Here is a 20,439-nt window from a genome sequence, read left to right on the forward strand (position 1 = left end):
AAATCCATGGAGAGGAAGAGTCGACCACTCATATTTATTGGCTACTATGAGGATGTTAAGGCATACAGGTTGTTTGATCCTGATTCCTGAGAGGTCCTATTTAGGCGGGATGTCCAATTTCATGAGCGCCTTCCTTAGATGAATTCTCCATCACCACCTTCTCCCTCACTGCCTCCTCCTCCCTCTTCATCTTTTGAGGAGTCCTTATTCTTTGAGGATGATGTAGATGATGGTCCACCATCCCCACCACCACCACCACCCTTAGCTTAGCCTTTGCCCAAGTGGGACTGGTTTATAGTTGATGTGACTAGTTCTATGGTAGGTGATCCTTCTGACACTCATCGTACTCATGCACAGACATCTGGTTCTAGTCTTCTGATTCATGCCATTTCGGATGATCCTCAGAAATTTTCAGAGGCGACAAGTCACCCAAAGTAGGATAGGGCCATTGATGAGGAGTATTCTTCTTTGATGAAGAATCATACTTGAGATCTTTGTACTCTTCCGAAAGGAAGAAAGTTGGTTCGGTGCAAGTGGGTGTACCGTACCAAGTATTTTGCAGATGGTTTTATTAATAAGTATAAGGCTCGTCTTATTGCAAAGGGGTTTTCTCAGTTGGAAGGTATTGATTACTCCGAGACCTTTGCTCCTATCGCCAAGATGAATTCTATTCGCTTTGTACTTTCACTTGTAGCTTCACAGGGTTCGACAATTTTTCAGATAGATGTGAAGAGTGCCTTCTTGCATGGAGACCTTCTTGAAGTGATCTATATGGAGCATCCTCAGGGATTTGTGCAGGATTCCTCTTTGGTTTGTAGACTTCAGCGTTCATTATATGGTCTCAAATAGGCTCCTCGGGCCTGATATGATAAAATGGACTCTTTCTTGCTCTCCACACTCTTCACACGTTTTCATTTCGATCCCACAATATATATTTAGCGTCAGGGGATGATATAGTTATCCTTGTGCTCTATGTTGATGATCTTATCATTACCAGTAGCTCATCCTCCTTGATTCAAGATATTGAGAGAGCCTTGATGGAGTAGTTTGAGATGACAGATCTTGGCCTTCTATAGTATTTTTTGGGCCTACAAGTTATTCAATCTTCTAATGGGATTTCCATACTTTAGCACAAGTATGCTCTTGATATGATTCACAGATTTGACATGCTTTCTTGCAAGCCTACACCCACACCATTTCAGTTAGGTGTTGTTTTGTCTGCCACTTGTTCTACACATTCTGTGGATCCTACCTTATACAAGCAATTAGTTGGCAATTTGTTGTACCTAACACATACTTGTCGATATCTTTCCTTTGTGGTTGGTCTTATCACTGGGATCTCCCATGATCCTCATGAGAGCCATTATCAAGCAGCCAAATGTATTTTGAGGTATATTTGGGGAACTACACATTTTGGTATTCATTATACTTCAGGATCCTCTCACATTGTTGGCTTCACTGACTCAGATTGGGCTGGTGATGCTCATGATCGGAAGTCTACTTTTGGATTTGGTTTTTGCCTCAGTTCTGGTCCTATCACATGGCCTTGCAAGAAGCAGTCTACTATTGCATTATCATCTACATAGGCTGAGTACCGAGCAACGGTGTTAGCTAGTCAAGAGGTTTTATGGCTTCGAGAGTTATTGACTGAGTTTGGGTTCCCCCCTGATAGTCCCACTCTTCTTTGGTGTGACAATTAGAGTGCCATTCACGTTTACCACAACCCAGTGGAGCACCAAAGGACTAAACACATTGAGCTTCACATGCACTTCATCAGATAGTTTATTCAGGATGGCTTTCTCATCTTGGAGTACATTCCTACAAAGGAACAGATTGTTGACATCTTCACTAAACCTTTTGTATCTATGTGTTATCTTCAATTGTGCTATATGCTTGGGGTGAAGGAAGTTGTCCTTGGGGAGTCTCATTGAGGTCGTCCTTCCTTCATGTTTTTTTTATAGCATGTTTTTCCCATCTCTTTTTGGACTGGAGTTTTTTCCCATGTGGTTTTCTCTATTTCTCTAGTTCATATAGATTTGGTTGTGATTGGGTACCTCATCAGGCCTTGTTGTTGGGACCCAAATTTTCCTTCTTCATGTAGTTACTTTTTTCTTTCATGCATTTAGTTTTTTAGCTACTCACTAAGTTCATCTGAAGGGAGGATGTTAGAGTTATCTTGTATTAGCTAATAATTATTTAATTAATTATTAGTCTATTATACTCTATGGTTAAGCTAAACTTAGGTATTTAATAATATGGTAGGTATTTAATAATTAAAATAATTATTAAATACACTTTATCCCTTTAGGGTTTCTTTAGGGTTGCACATCTTTAGGGTTGTATATTCTCCTTTTATAAGGATTGTATTGTATTTTTTTCTTTTCTATTCCCTCTGTGAATGATAATCTTTTTCTTTGAAGTTGTATTTTCTCAACTTCTTCATAATCAATATGTCATCATGCCTACTCTTTTATTCATAATCAATTCTTTCATTTATTTTTAAAAAAAATTCATCTTTATCATCATGTATGTCATCATAAACCTTAAAATAATTCACCAAATATTCTTTGTTATGTCCATTCTTCAATATATCATCATTTCCAATTTGTATGAATGTAGTCATATTGTACACTAAATACAAAAATCCTTGACATTTATAATTATCTTCTATGTTATTAAAAGGGATATTTTCTTTCAATTCTTCACTAGGTATAATTTCATCATATTGTTGTCTTGACTCTTAGATTTAAATTTCATCAAATTTTCTTGTTTAACTTAGAAGATCCATCATTTCTTTAAGAGTCATATCTAATATGATAATTACCTATGAACATGTAATTCCACCATGCCCTATCATATTATGTAGATGATGAATTCTCATGTTATTAATAAATTTTTATTGCCTTAAGAATTTTTGATACAGAAATAAGAATATCTTATTGTTATGGTTCTAATGTGTCATAAATGAGTTATTTCTTCTTCTCTTTTTTAAGCTTCTTCATTCATAGTATTTGATATCTCATTGATATTTCATTTTGTATCTCTATTTTATTTTATTCAGAGCTTTTGATATTAATGTGTTCATTACTTCTCGTTGTTGAATCATCACATTGACTTGGCCCACCTCTTGAGCTATCTTCACATAGTGGTGATTTTATTGAAAGAATTACTAGGATTTGATGGATTCATTCTTTCCTTTCCTATGGAATACTTGGAATAATATTATTCTACTGAATAATACTCATATTTATAGTTGGAGGAAAAGTGTAATAATTTTGTTGATTTAGCATTAATGATGGTGATAGTATCCACTATTTTTTTTTAAGCAGAAATTTAATCTAATCAATTTAAATTATTTTGATTCTTATATTTACCGAAATAAAATATTAATTTTGATCTTACATAACTATCCAATTGGTTAAAAGTGTGATTTTTAGATGATTTACCATCTAGCTTAGTTGAGTCATTAGATTTATCTATAGAGAACTGCTTATCTAATTAAATAAAGTTCTAAATGTATTGAGTTGATAGGCTTGATTGCTCGCTCCTTGTATTTTATCATTGTTCTAATTGGACCAATGTTATAGCTATTTGAAAAGTGCCTTTCATTGTGATAAGTCTTAACATATTTCTTATTAATGCAAAAATAATAGATTGAATCCCCATAAATAATGCCATAATAAATTTATTTTTTTGGCCTATATATTGCTTCAATTCTTCCCTCATCTTGATGAATTATTGACTATATTCCTTGAATAATAAATATATGAATTATCAACCTCCTTTTGGACTTAGAGGAAATGATTGAGCTGTATCCATTTTACTAAATAAACCATTTATATGTGTTTCTAGTGTATTTTTTCTGGATTCGATTGTGTTTGTCAAAATATTTTTTTTGTGAAATATTCTAAAATGATAACCAATCTCAAAGTTGCATCTCATTTTTAGTATATTTTAACTTGAGAGAGGTTTCCCTTAGAATATTTATATATCTCCATTTTTTAAAAAGATATTTATAAATCTTCATTTTGTTTGTTAAAGTAAAATTAAATTTTATAAAAGATTTAAATAATGATGAAAGCAAATTATACAGCAAATTATACAATTGATCATTACAAAGTGACAAACAAAATTAATAAAAAATACTTGAAAGGTAAAGTTAGCCAAAAAAAAAAATGATATAAAAGAAGAAAAAGAAAATATTTTTAAAAAAGTAAAAATCATTTAACGCTTAATACAGCCAAAAATAGTAGCTCACATTAGACACGCCAAAGCATAATACATGTGACTTTTAGTAAAATAATTTAAAAGATTAATAGACATAGAAAAGTTAATTAAATATAGTATAGAAACCAAGATTGACAGCAAATATAAAATTCTTGATCTATATATCAGATTGTATAGCTTATATCTATTTGGACGATTACATATAATATTTAGTTTTTAGATTGGCAACGGTTTTTTCCTCGTAGAAAGGATATGCATACTAGTGGCAAGGCCGAAAAAGAGCCAAATATTTTCCTGGGAACCTTCGCTACCAAATTGGATGAGATCAGTGGGCGTGAATGAAGTCAATTGTAGGAGATTTTTTCCATGATTTAGAGAAATAATCGGCACTATTTTTTGGCTCTTTGCTTTTGAGTTTTTCCCTAATAAATATCTCATCATGGGGCTTTCAAAGCTCACAAGCCCAAGCTGATACTTCAAAGCTCTGCTTTGGGTTTTGTTTTTAAGTAGGGAGAAAGAGGAAGAGCTGAAGATTATTGCAGAACATCATTATGGTAACTGCAATTTTTTTTTAATTTTAGCAGTGAATGTTTCAATTACATAAAATGTTGCATATCTGCAACAACTGACTTGTTGAAATCACAACAGACAGAAAATGCATTGAGCTTTGAGAAGGCTGAAGTAGCAGCAAAAAGTGATATCAGTTTGAAAGAAGATTATGTGGACTGGAAAGGAAGGCCTGCTGTGAAAGGCAAGCATGGCGGAGTTCGCGCAACTCTTTTCATATATGGTAATTGTTAGGAATATGAAGTCTAACAGTCACATCATCATTCATCACATAATCATTTATCATTTTCGGACTTTTGACTTGATAGCTAAATATGATTGTATAAATAAATGGGTACAGATCATGATCATCCATTAATGAAAATATTTTCCTACTTTTCCATGAATGTAACCAGTTTGGTGAACCACTTAATTTTCTGTGTTGTCTGTTTTTTATTTTCTATTTTTCGTTTTAGTTTAGTTTTAAATTACCAGTAATAGCAATGGTAGAGTGAATGCCTTTAATTTGAGCTGACATACATTTTGACTAACGTTTTAAAACAGTTGCGGAGGCTTTGGAGAACATGGCGTTCCTGGGGAACGGTGTGAATCTGGTGACATATCTTCACTTTTTCATGTACTACGAAATGAAGGATGCGGCCAATATGCTCACAAATTACATGGGGACGGCGTTCTTACTTGCATTATTTGGAGCATTTATTTCTGATTCATTTATTACCAGATTCTACACCAACATTATTTTTGCGTTTATAGAAGTGATTGTAAGTTAGTTTGCATTACATTTGAACATACTTTTCAAAAAATTTAGGGTTTTTTTCTATGGCTAAATCGGTGTGAATGGATGGCAGGGTTACACTTTGCTGACTGTGCAAGCTCACAAGCCCTCCTTGCAACCTCCTTTCTGTGACTTGAAATCGAATCCTGCTGCGATTTGTCAAGCTGTTGAAGGTAAAAATAGTGTAGTGTTGTACATGGGGTTGTACTTGGTTGCCCTAGGAACAGGCGGGTTGAAGGCCACTCTTCCAACAATGGGTGCGGAGCAATTTGATGAGATGGATCCCAAAGAGAGCAAGTTAATCTCTAGCTTTTTTAATTGGTTCTTTTTTAGTATCATTGCGGGAGCAAGCATAGGAGTGACCTTCCTAGTGTGGGTTCAAACTAGTACCAACCCTAAATTGGGATGGGATTGGGCTTTTGGTGTTTCTTCGGGAGTCTACATTCTTGTCATCATTGTCCTGCTTTCTGGTGTAACCAAGTATCGTAACCAAGTGCCTCGTGGTAGCCCACTCACAAGCATTGTGCAGGTAATGAAAATGCCAGTGTCTTTACTTGTCTCATGTCTATTGCATTACCACTAACAAGATAATTTGTTTATTTTATTTCAGGTTATTGTGGTCGCAAACCGTAAGAGAAATCTTCCTCTTCCAACTGATGCAGCAGAGTTGTATGAATTGAATGCCAAAGAAGCGGATGCAAAAAATGAGCTCCTCCAAAACACACAACAATTTAGGTAGGTGTTAAAATATGCACATGTATAGATTAAGGTGTTCTAAAGTGTATTAATAGGTGCTATGATTGGCAAGCAGATTTCTTGACAAAGCAGCCATATTGGGTGAAGGTGAAATGGACGGCATAGAAGGAACAAGTCTGAGTCCATGGCAGGTGTGCACTGTGACACAAGTGGAACAAGTGAAAATCCTTATTCGAATGGTTCCCATATTTTGCAGCACAATAATGGTGAGCACTTGTCTTGCTCAGTTACAAACATTCTCTGTGCAGCAAGGAATCTTGATGAACACGAAACTAGGGTCAATCACTTTTTCTCCAGCCACCCTTAGTATTATTCCCCTCATCATCTTGGTCATTGTCACACCACTCTATGACCTTGTCTTCATTCCTTTTGCCCGTCGAATAACAGGTCATGAGCGAGGAATAACAATGCTCCAAAGAATAGGAGTGGGTTTGTTACTAGTCTCTATGTCAATGGTAATAGCTGCCTTAGTGGAGGTAAAGAGAAAAGGTGTGGCAAGAGATCACGATATGATAGATACCAACATACCAATGGTGAATCCTTTGCCCATCAGTGTCTTGTGGCTCGTATTCCAGTATGTAGTGTTTGGAGTTGCTGATCTCTTTACAGTGGTGGGTCTCTTGGAGTTCTTCTACAGCCAATCTCATTCAGGAATGAAGTCCCTGGGAACTGCTATTACTTGGTGTGTCATGTCCCTCGGATATTTCCTTAGCACAGTGGTGGTCAACATTGTTAATAAAGCCAGTGGAGGTTGGCTGGATGGCAACAATCTAAACCGTACCCACCTCAATCTCTTCTACTGGACCCTTGCTGTTCTCACTTTCTTAAACTTCATTAACTTCATTTATTGGGCTCGATGGTACAAGTACAGGCCAATTTCTCCCCAACATAACTCTAAATCCTCGGTAATTGGTTGATATTACTTAGCCACTATCAACACCCCTCTATGTTAGCACCAATAAAAAAATAAACCATCAAAGCATTGTTCAGGTTGGATCTATTGATTTCATCCTTCTTTTAATGTGATGTGTGTGAAATAGGTCATTTTCTTATTTTACATAACTAATCTTGTAAAACCTTATTTTCATGATTATAGTTATTTGTTTTTACTGGAAGAAATAGTTAAATATTTTGAGTAATATTCTCTAACTTTTATTAATTCATTTATTCTTTAAATTATATTTATATTTTATGTTATATATACTCATTTCTCATAAAATTAATTCTAAGTGGGATATAAAATTTAATTATTAAGATGATACTTTATTTCTTATTATATGTTTCTAGTCCAATTGAGATATCAAAACCAATAATGTATGTGTGGTCAAAGTGTTATCAACTCCACTACCAAAGAAACTCTCATCCACTAGCTAAAAATACTTACAAGATGATCTATTGATTTCTCATACACATGACTAAAAATAGCCAATTAGAATTCTTCATTCCCAAAGGATTGATAGTTTATAATAATTTGCATGTTGTATGGTGATATGGGATTATTTAGATGTATGAAGATTAGTGAATGGATGGAATATTTTAATGGTTTGTGAAACATAGATGCTATGAAGTCTAAGCATAATGATATGGATTTTATAATATTTGAGTTTTGGGTGACTAGCAAAAAAATGAGAAAATTTCACTATTGGTATCATTATGATAACCTACTTGCAATAAATAAATAAAAATATTATAAAATTAATCGAAATGTCAAAAAAAAAAATTAGATTCTAGACTCCAAACTCCACCGAATGGTATTTTCAAATTTTTATTGATATATTCAAAGTTGGAGAAATATAGGAGTGAAATTTTATTTTATTTTATTAAATTTACCCTAAAAGAAGGTTAGGCTTTTATATTGGCTGCCACCTAGATAATTTCAATTAAAAATTTTGTGGATTCAAAACCCTTTCAACCAAAAATATTTTGGTCAAAACCTTACCATATAAACCAAATTGGGTTTGAAGTTTAATATTAAAATATATCAATCTAATAATTTCAAGTAATACAATTGTGCTATATAGGTACTAAATAGATTTGAAAAAAATTAATTTGGGTGAAACTCAAATTAAAACTATTTTGTTGGTCCAAAGTGAGACACAATTGTAAAATCTACTCAATAGTTCATCTATAGTGTGGGAGAGATGGTGTTCAAATCAATGAAGATAACATATAGAAGTGATCACTCTAGGGACAATCTCAACACCCATAGGAGGTGAATGGATGGAGATTATAAAATCATTCTTGCTCATTTGTTGTATGTCTAGATGCACTAGAATAAACATACTAGATTGAAATGTTTGAGGTAAAGGCCTTTATTTTTGTAGAATAAAAGAAATAATATTCATCTAAATCTCTTGTAGATACAACATCTCCATGTTTCTTGTTACCAATGGGATTTTTTTCATGATCCCCTAAGAAGGATTCTATGACTTTCTACAACTGGATTCACTACTGGCATAGGAATATGCCAACAATCCTTGAGATCATGTCACTTTCTTCCACAAATGAGAGATTTATTTTTCTTTACATAGAATATTATTTAAAATTTGATTTTGGATGATCTTGATGGACCTCTTTGACATCCAAGTTATTTTTTCTATTGTTTTGCTATAAGGGCCTAATTGTCTGTAAAATTTCAAGTCTTCTCGTGGATTTCTTCTTGTTGAGCTAGGCTTACAAACTCTTCAAAAGATGGTGTTTTACTTACAACACTAAGATAAGTGAGAAACATGTGAAATATATGGAGTGGCACTTTCAAGACTATAGGTACATGAGAAGAATCTATTACTTCTTGCTCCAATGCTCACAGTGATGTTCAAATATCTTCTACTCTTCTAAGAAATGTCTCTACTTTCTACTCATTTTACATTTGAAGGAAATGTAACTAACATTACGAGTGTTAATTCTAATTTTGGCCTCATATATAATTTGAAGATTATCTCAAGTGTCTTTTATAGTGGCATCTATTTTAATGTAAGGTTAAACCGCATTTGAAACTCAGGAAACGAAATGATCAATTCAATCTTTTGATTGCCCTTATCAATTTTGGTTTGATTTACACTAACATGTGTAGGTCTAATTGTGTGACCAAAGAAAATTTTATTTCAAGGATCCTTATCTCTCCAAAATCCTTATAGTTCCCAATGATTTGTTTTAGAAGAGTTCTTCAAAAAATACTAATGCATATATATATATATATATATATATATATATATATATATATATATATATATATATATATATATATATATATATATATATATATATATATATATATATATATATATATATATATATATATATATATATATATATATATATATATATATATATATATATATATATATATAAAATAGAGGATGAAGTTAATAAAACCACAAATAAACAATGGAGTGTTGTTTCCCATGAGTTCATTTATAGTGCAATGAACATATCTCAAACATGCCATAATTGTTCATAGTAGAATTTTATTGATTACCAACCTCACAATAGTGTATAAGTAGTCACCTAGTAATTTTTACTAGTATATCTCTTCACCAAATTCCACATGTACACATGGATTTCCTAAGTGAAAACTAGGTAGAGATGACCATATAAAAATATTTCATGTTATTAAAGAGCAAGTCGGACCAGTGGATTTCGTATGAAAGATTTGGATAACCACTATCATTTCAGGTATTCACTAGACTTGTTATGGAACAAAATTTCTTAGGTAGTTATTAGGTCTATTAGATCACAAGAGTCTTGTAAAAAAATTCAGTTATAATTTCTGAATTTTTTTTAAGTAGATTTCATTTAATTTTGGCTTAAAAATGGTTCTTAATGCTTTTAGAATTCATGATATCAAGATTCTATTTTTTTTTTGGCATTTTGATAGGATATATATTGCTACAATCATACATAAAAGAAGTCTTAAATTAAGTTATTATTCCATGCAAGGTATACAATCTCTACACTATAACATAATACTATCTTATAGGTACTCTTTAACTTGGGTGTCTTAGAGACCCAAGTTATAAGTTAATGGTCAAAATAGGTGCCTTGAGTGGACCCTAAAGAACTCTACTAGATAGATCAAGTTTCTTGTATAAATTTTAAATTATCTTACTTTATGCCTCAATAGTTTTTTCATATAATTTTAATTTAAATGGTTCCTAGATTTATTATAATTCATCATTTATAGGTTCTAATTATATTACATTTCAAATAAAGGCAAAATATTTGTTATGAAATGTATTCTTGAACCTTAAGGAAGCTCTTTTAGATTACACATGCTTAAGGTAACATCTTAAAAAAAAGTCATAAATATTTGTGCTCTTATATGATTTTTTATTGGGAGCATATGAGAATTGTATTGTGTAATTTTGGATGAAGATGTAGTTAATTTTATTTATATATTTTATTCAAAGTAATTTATAATGGATATATATTTCACTTACTTTTATTTGTATATTTTGTTCAAGGTGATTTTTAATTAAATGATGTAATATACTTTTATCTGGTTATAAAATTGTGTTGATTGACATCAAATCCAAGTTTTTAGAACTATTAGAAATTTATTACATAATTATACTCTTGTAAAAAATTGAAAGGACAAGATCATTCAAAATTATAGGAATTGAAATTTATAATTTTAGATTTTACGTTGTAAATTTTAAAAATATATGTTTTATTCAAAGTGATTTATAATTGTAGAAGTTGATGATAAATCATAGGAGAAAAGAATTATTTGCAAGCAGAATACCTATCACACAAAAGAGACCAAGCAAAGATTAATATGCTATATAAAAACCTGTAGACACCCAACATTGTCATGTTTAATTAAATAAATATTTTATTTATTTAATTATCTAAGCCTAATTCTTCTATTGATTAAATAAATCTTTATTTATTTAATTAATTCATTTATCCTCTTCTAACCTTATTTCTCATTTAAATAAATACATTTATTTATTTAAATTATCCTTTTCCTAAATTAAATAAATATTTTATTTATTTAATTATCTTATTTCTTCTATTAATTAAATAAATCTTTATTTACTTAATTAATTCATTATCTTTTTCTACACATGACACATGTCATTTATCTCTTAATTCCTACACTACCTACCTCTTTCATTATTTTATTATTTCTTCTACCTACCCTCTAATCCTAGCTGACCTCTCTTTTTACACCTCTCAATCTTACCCCTCCATTTCATATTGTGTCTTCTATTTAAGGAGATGCCTTCTTCATTATCAAACCCTAATGACTAATCCTAACTACTTGATCAATTGACTACACTATGATCCTCCTTGTAACCACATTCCGTTCTTTGTTGAGCTCTTGTGCACATAAAATCTGAGAGCAAATATATCAAGCAAGATCAATGGAGATAGGAAGAATGGAGATCAAAACCCTATTGGACATACGATGGTATAATCTTTGTGATTTTGTTTTATTTGCATTGTCTTAGGTAATCTTCATATGTTATGGTGGATCTTTGTTGTTGTTAGGCTAGGGTTTAGTGGTTGGATTCATTTAGCCTTTCAATCTTGTTATTATTTGTATCCATTTTCACCATACACACAACCTATGAATTCTATATTATTGCACACTCAATTGATTTATTACAATGAATGAATGAATCCTTATAAAAGGATGAATGAAACCCTAGATGCAAAACCCTAAAGGCTAGATAAAATTAGCGTGTGCCAAGTGTCACAATCATAATGAATGAGACAACTTAGGCCATCATTGGCCTAATTAAATAAAAGGAAAAAGCACCTAAGTTTAGCTTAAGTAAAAAAGTAATTAAAGGGCCTAATTAATAAATTATTAGATAGAATGTCCTAATTACTCCAACACCCCCCCGCCCCTTAGGATTAACTTAGGTATAAGCTAAAGAGATAATATGAATACAAAATTCATGCATGAATGACTCTTGGAAATGAAGGCCTAACTAGTTACTCATTTACAAACCAATGCAAAGTAATGCAACCCTCACAAATGGAGAAAATTAGAAAACCTAGTGGGACAAAACTCCTCAACAAAATAGAGAAAATAAATAAACAAGATGATGCATATAGGACTCAATGATACCCCCTTAGTAATAAATCAGTCATATAAGTATTATTTATGTCCCCCCTAGGAGAGAAAATAAGAGACAATGTATCCCTCTATAATGAAGAATGTCCAATATCGAAAATTAAGACTCGAGGAGGAATGTTGATAAAGATTCAAGAGTGGAAAACCACATTCCTCCCCTTAGGAAGAAACAAATAAAATAGATGAGGTTGAAACAAAACCATAAAAGGATATGGAAGGAATAGTCTCATGATGTGTGTCATGGAAGACTGCTCAACTATATAATTGTTTGAATTATTATCAATTGAAGCAAGATTAAACAACCCTGAAGATACTTGATGAACAATCCTTGGAGGAACTAAAGATGGAATGATAATATGATTTCTCAAGTTGCCATCAAGGAGGAATGGAATATCCTCAATCATTTCCCCAATGTTTGGAGTGTATGATATATCAAATAACCCTACAATATCTGGCAAGTGCTCATTTCACTCTGATGAAACTAGAAGGTAACAATCAACCTATTGAACTAAACTGATCTTTGAAGAAATAGGAGGTGGAGGAAGGTCAATACAAGTATTAGGAACCACTATGAATGAATGAAGCACACATAGGTTCAAATTGTTGGCAATATGCAGGAATTGATTATGTGTTGTCATTGATGTCAACATTGTTTTGATTGGTTGTTGGCCTGCTCCGGTTGGTTGCTAACTTGTTTCGATTGACATGGTTTTGGTTGAGACTCTGATCTGGTATGATCAGATTGTTGGATTCAGTTTTGGATGATTATTCAGGATGATTATATGTTTTTCATATTCAGTTGGTTCATGATTTGGTGCTCTGGAGGCCATCGTTTATGTTCTAATTTGTCGGTTGATATTCTTGGTCCCAGTTTTTTATATTTGATGAAATGGTTAAGTGGTTTTGATCCAGCTTTTGGAAATGGTTCCTAACGTGTTGAAGGTGTTCTTGATCATGGTCTAATTGTTTTGTGGCTTAGCATTGGCTAGCATGATGATTTGGTGATCATATTTGGATCCGGTTGGTTATTCTATGTTATTGACACTGAGGGTTTCTACCAGTTGGAGTAATGTGTTTCTTTTCATCTTGGAGATATTTCTGGTGGATATAATTTTTTGGGAATTTGAATTAGGTCCATGCTATGTAATGTAAATAATAATATTGGTCTGGTGGTATCGTGTGATGTAATTTATGTAATTATGAGTTATGGGTTTAAGGTTTACCCGACCTTGTCATCAAGGTTGATGATTTGTTTATATAGGTGATATATTCATGTAATTTGTGTTGGTAATTTATGTTTGCATTATCAGAGAAATTTTTATATGCGAATAAGGTTATATCATTCAGTGAAAGGTTGACGACAGTTTGGTGTTGCAAGGCAAACATCTGTGCTTAACTAGAACTGTATCAAGCATTAGGAGATGATATTTCAATTGTTCATTTCCTTCAGATTGTAGTCCAATGTTTATGTAAGTCAGTGAGACTTCCCTTTTGTGTTGAGCATTGAGCTCTAGGCGGTTTGCCTGATTGCAAGTGCAATCCCCATTGTAATATTCCACATACTGTTGTAGAAGCATTATCTGATTATGGGTAGGGTTTCCCATCGTGGTTTTTCCCTTAACTAGTTTTTCCACGTCAAAAATATTGGTATTGTGTATTGTGTACTTTCATGCTTTATCTTACACTACGTTCTTTTTATATTGCTTGGGTAGAAGGTTTATAATCTGTAATAATTATTTTACTTGTGGAAAACTAATTCACCCCCTCTTCTTAGTTTTCCTCTGGTTCATTCTAACTATTGGAATCAGAACTTGTTAACAATTCATATCACAGAAAAGTCCTCTCTGCAAAAGCTTAACCGCTTGAGGAGATTCGATGGTATCAAGTTATTCATTTAATCTCTACCCGAAGGAGAGCCCCAGATTTGATGGTACAAATTATAAATTATGGAAGGAGCAAATGAAGATTCATCTAAGATGTCTTGGAGCTGAAGTTTGGGAGATAACAGAAAAAGGGTATACACCTCATGATCCTAAAGATGTAACTCTAGCACCCGTCGATGAACAGAAGAGAGCAAATAATGATGTTAGAGAAAAAGAAGTATTGTTAAGTGCCCTATCTAATGAAAAGTTGTTGAATGTCATAGAGCTAGAAAATGCAAAATAGATCTGGTTGAAGCTTGAAACTTTGTATGAAGACGACCAAACAGTAAAGATTGCAAAACTTGAAGGTTTATGGATGAGAAATGAAAATTTGAAGATGGAAGAAGATGAGAAGATAAGTTCTTTCATGGATAGAGTGAATGAGATTTTCATGGGAATCAAATGTTGTAGTGGAACTGTTAATGAGGATGAGATTGTTTTAAAGATTCTAAGAGTTTTACCTCTGGCTTACAAGATGAAAGCTACTACAATAAATGAACTATGGACAATGTCAAATACCCCTATTACCAGAGATACATTGCTTGGGAAGTTGACTGCTTTTGAACTTGAAGAGCTTGGAGATCGGAATGCTACTAAAATAGAAACTGTATTTAAAGCATCTGCTTCCAATAAGCAGAAGATAGATTGGAAGGAGTTATATGCTAAAGAGTTGGAAGATATTGAAAGAGAAGACAAAGAACTTGAAGAGTTGGAATCCCTAATTGCCAGAAGAATCCCTAAAGGACCGGTTGGAAGTAAGTATGAAGGAAAATTTTCATTTAAATGTTTTTCATGCAATAAGATTGGTCATTTTGCTTCTAGATGTCTTGAAAGAGCTGCTAGGAATCATGAAAGATTTATGAGCAATTATAAACCTAATCCAAAATATCAGATCAAACCTAGATATAGAAGGAATAAGGACAAATCATGTTACTATGTTGGTGATGAAGAATTTGGTATTATTGATAATTCTGATGATGATGAACTTGTAAGTGGATCTGGTAATGGAAGCTTACGTAAAGATTGGGTTTTTTATTGCTATCAAGGATGAATCTCTGGAACCTGTCAATGATACAACTCATACTAAGGAGAAGGCCCCGACTGCTAAAATTGAAGAGAAAGATGAATGGGTTATAGATAGTGGTTTGTCACATCAGATGACCGGTGACAAGAGAAAATTCCTAACTCTACAAGAATTTGATGATGGATTAATCGGATTTGGAGACAACAAGGCATGTAGGATCAAAGGCAAAGGATCAATATCCTTGGATGGTAAGAACAGTACTGACAATGTTTATTATGTTGAAGGTTTGAAGCATAATTTTTTGAGTGTAGGTCAGATGGTGGATAGAGGATTTCAGTTGCAATTTAAAGATGGAAAATGTAGGATTATCAATAGACCTAGATTAGAAATTTCATCTGAAACTCAGACCAAATGAAATATCTTTCATTTGAACTCTGGCGAGAAAGCTTGCTTGATTGCTCAGATTGATGAAAGTTGGCTATGGCATAAGAGGATGTGTCATGTGAATTTTGATTGCATAGTGAAGATCAATTCAACCTAGATTGTCAGAGATTTGTCCAAGATCATCAAGCCTCATAATCCGGTATGTAGAGAATGTCAAAGGGTGATCGTACGGATCAGTGTCGCACTTTAGGCTAACAATGCATGTTCCGACTAGAAGGGTTCCAGCCGAACTGATTTGGTAGCCACACAGCGCTTGCATGGCAAGGAGTTTCCAGCCGGAAACATTCCGGTTGAAAGGGTTCTAGCTAGAATGTTTCTAACTAGAAACCCCTTGCGCTATATAAACCCAGAAATCCTCCCAAGCCCTTCATTTTTTATTGAGCAGCTTGGAGTTGAGCAGGAGGGCGAAAAGAATTACAAAGATCCGGTCAGAAGCGTTTCGGCGATAAGTCCCTTTTTTTATTTTTTTTTAAATGTATTTATTGTATCATATTAATTTATGTTGATTTTTTTCTTAAATAGTTTTTAATAGAAAATTAGTTTTTTGATAGCAAATTAGTTTTTTTTAAGTTTTTTTAAATAGTTTTTTAAATTTTTATTTTTTTTGTATTTATTTTATCATATTAGTTTAGAAAATTAGAAAATAAGTACATACATGTACATAAATACACACATACATAAAAATACATACACATACAGGGTGGGTGCAAGAAGTTGGGTCCCAATTCCGTGGAAGTCTGCGAGCAAAAAATTTTGCCACTAGAAACGAGTGCCCGTTTTTGAAGAAATGGGCACCCATTTAGCTTTGGAGCCCCAACCCATAAAAATAAAACAAGTGTGTGTTTTGAAAAACGGGCGCCCATTTAGGATCGAAACGTCGTAGAGAAACGGGTGCACAATTTTTAGAAACGAGCACACATTTCTAAAAATGGGTACCCGTCTCTAAAAATGGGCACCCGTTTCTAAAAACATGTACCCATTTCTAAAAATGGGCACACGTTTCTTAAAGTACTATAAATTTCAAAACGGGTGCCCATTTTTTGAATTTTAAATAATGGGCACCCGTTTCATAAAAGATGGAGTGGGAAACACACCTATGCCTCAGTTTTGGCTTCGGGTTAGGCTTGGTGGGACCAAGCCTATGCTTGGACCTCCAAATGGCTAAGGCACTGGAATACCAGATTTCTGCCTTGCTGTAATTTTTTGAAGGTCTTCCTGATCGTATTTTTTGATGAAACAAAAACCCATACATACCTACATACATACATACCTACATACATACATACATACACATACAAACCTACATATAGACATACATACAAACCTACATACATACCTAATCGTATTTTTTGAAGGTAACATACATACCTACATACATACATACATACATACACATACATACAAACCTACATACAGACATACACATACATATACAAACATACATACCTACATACATACATACATATAAAATAATAATATGTGCACCTTAGGATATATGCATACACATACATAAAAATGCATACACATACATACATAAACATACATGCATAAACACACATACATGTACATACAAATACATAAATACATACACGTGTACATACATAAATATAAATAAAATAATTATATACACCTTAGGACATACATACACATGTGTGACCCCTTAGAACCACACACAACCCCTGATAGCATGTCGTGAGGTGTATGTATGTATGTGTATGTATGCATCCTAAGGTGTATATAATTATTTTATATGACCCCTTAAGACCACACAAGGCCCCTTACAACACATGTGCACCCCTTAGGACCTATTAGGACCACATAAGACCAAATGGTGTCACAAAGGATTCTTATGTGGTCCTAAGGGGTCACGCATGTGTTCTAATGCATGGGTGACCTTTTAGGACCACACGAGGCCCCTTATGACACATATGCACCCCTTAGGACCTATTAGGACCACATAAGACCAAATGGTGTCTCAAGGGGTCTTATGTGGTCCTAAGGGGTCACACATGTGTTCTAACACATGGATGACCCCTTAGGACCACACAAGGCCCCTTATGACAAATTTGCATCCCTTAGGACCTATTAGGACCACATAAGATCAAATGGTGTCGCAAGGGGTCTTATGTCATCCTAAGAGGTCACGCATTTGTTCTAACACATGGGTGACCCCTCAGGACCACACAAGGCCCCTTACAACACATGTACACCCCTTAAGACCTATTAGGACCACATAAGACCAAATGGTGTTGAAAGGGGTCTTATGTAGTCCTAAGGGGTCACACATGGGTGACCCCTGAGGACCACACAAGGCCCCTTACGACACATTTGCACCCTTTAGGACCTATTAGGACCACATAAGACCAAATGGTGTCGAAAGGGGTCTTATGTGGTCCTAAGGGGTCACGCGTGTTTTCTAACACATGAGTGACCCCTTAGGACCACACAAGGCTCCTTGCAACACATGTGCACCCCTTAGGACCTTTTATGACCACATAAGACCAAATGGTGTCGCAAAGGGGTCTTGTATGGTCCTAAGGGGTCACACATGTGTTCTAACACATGGGTGACCCCTTAGGACCACACAATGCCCTTTATGACACATATGCACCCCTTAGAACCTATTAGGACCACATAAGGCCGAATGGTGTCGCAAGGGGTCTTATGTGGTCCTAAGGGGTCACACATGGGTGATCCCTTAGGACCACACAAGGCCCCTTACGACACATGTGCACCCCTTAAGACCTATTAGGACCACATAAGACCAAATGGTGTTGCAAGGGGTCTTATGTGGTCTTAAGGGGTCACGTATGTGTTCTAACACATGGGTGACCCCTTATGACCACACAAGGCCCCTTACGACACATCTCCACCCCTTAGGACCTATTAAGACCACATAAGACCAAATGGTGTTGCAAGGGGTCTTATGTGGTCCTAAGGGGTCCTAAGGGGTCACACATGTGTTCTAAAACATGGGTGACCCCTTAGGATCACACAAGGACCCTTACGACACATTTGCACCCCTTAGGACCTATTAGGACCACATATGACCAAATGGTGTCAAAATGGGTCATATGTGGTCCTAAGGGGTCATGCATCTATTCTAACACATGGGTGGTCCCTTAGGACCACACAAGGCCCCTTACGACACATGTGCATCCCTTAGGACCTATTAGGACCACATAAGACCAAATGGTGTCGAAAGGGGTCTTATGTAGTCCTAAGAGGTCACGCATGTGTTCTAACACATGGGTGACCCCTTAGGACCACACAAGGCCCCTTACGACACATGTGCACCCCTTAGGACCTATTGGGACCACATAAGACCAAATGGTGTCGAAAGGGTTTTATGTGGTCCTAAGGGGTCAAGCATGTGTTCTAACACATGGGTGACCCCTTAGGACCACACAAGGTCCCTTACGACACATGTGCACCCCTTAGGACCTTTTGGGACCACATAAGACCAAATAGTGTTGCAACGGTTTTTATGTGGTCCTAAGGGGTCACGCATGTGTTCTAACACATGGGTGACCCTGTAGGACCACACAGGGCCTCTTACGACACACGTGCACCCCTTAGGACCTATTAGGACAATATAAGACATATGTTGAAACTAATTAAATTGTATATGCAATTGTAAATTAATTGTAAATTAATTTGACTTAATTTGACTAATTGTAATTGTAAATTAATTTGACTTAATTTGACTAATTTTCAAATTAATTATTGTATATGCAAATATATGTAATTGTAAATTAGAAATATATTTAAATAAAAATTTAAATTTTTAGTTGTTGTTTAAAGTTCTTTTGTGCATATATCTAGAAATTTATCTTAAATTTGTCTTTATATAGATAATTTTAACTTGTATGTATTTATGATGTTTAAATTTCTTTTTTGTATATCTATTTTTGTTAATTTACAGGTTTAAATATGTTTAAAATGATTTAAATGTATGTATACTAGTTTTATAATTATTGTAATGTGTACTACATACATGCACATGTGCAGATATATATATATATATATATATAACCCACTCACATCATGTTTGATGAGCCTGGATCCCATAGCACTAGTAGTTCTGAGCCTAGTGTTCATCATCTTGGGAGTGAGTAGACGTCACATAGGTCTGCCACAACTCCACAGGAGAGACAACAGCTCTGCAATCAGACATCAAAGGCACTCCAACGTTCCCTACATCATTTAAATATCACTTTGGGAAACATGTGTAATCAAACAAATAAGCAAAAGGGTGAGATAATTAAAAAGGAGCTACTTCATATGATTGACCTCGTTGAAAATTATAATCCACATGACGAGGTCAATGCAGAGGAGTTCTATAGATCCCTTTCACATAGTGTATGTGGTATGGTGAAATGAGACACAGTAAATGATAGGGTTTCCACAGCTGATGTGAAAACCATGTTTCCTCATTATCAAGCCTTTGGTAGGGTGAAGGGTTATATGCCTACTAGGTGCACGGATGCACTAGTAGAACCTTTTATCTATCCTATATGGTTAGCCACTCATCATAGGTGGCCCCAAAAGGATGAGTTGCCCTTTTGTTTCTGTAAACAATTGTTTGCAGAGTTTCATTTGTTGGATGATGTTGACTACACCGATTTTCTGAAAC

At 34.3% G+C, this 20,439-nt stretch overlaps 1 protein-coding gene across 1 annotated transcript in view; it reads left to right on the forward strand.

Annotated features, from left to right (window-relative positions):
• The first annotated feature begins 660 nt into the window (after positions 1–660).
• Positions 661–20,439, forward strand: part of LOC131857541 (protein NRT1/ PTR FAMILY 4.6-like) — a 113,989-nt gene continuing 94,210 nt past the window's right edge. Inside the window, exons 1-6 of the mRNA XM_059210208.1 lie at positions 661–792; positions 4,876–5,017; positions 5,338–5,555; positions 5,643–6,098; positions 6,180–6,304; positions 6,381–7,230. Of these exons, the coding sequence (XP_059066191.1) occupies positions 661–792; positions 4,876–5,017; positions 5,338–5,555; positions 5,643–6,098; positions 6,180–6,304; positions 6,381–7,230 (1,923 nt within the window). The remainder of the gene's footprint in view (positions 793–4,875; positions 5,018–5,337; positions 5,556–5,642; positions 6,099–6,179; positions 6,305–6,380; positions 7,231–20,439) is intronic.

Source organism: Cryptomeria japonica, chromosome 8 (assembly GCF_030272615.1).
Source record: "Cryptomeria japonica chromosome 8, Sugi_1.0, whole genome shotgun sequence".
In the NCBI taxonomy this organism is placed as follows: Eukaryota; Viridiplantae; Streptophyta; class Pinopsida; order Cupressales; family Cupressaceae; genus Cryptomeria; species Cryptomeria japonica.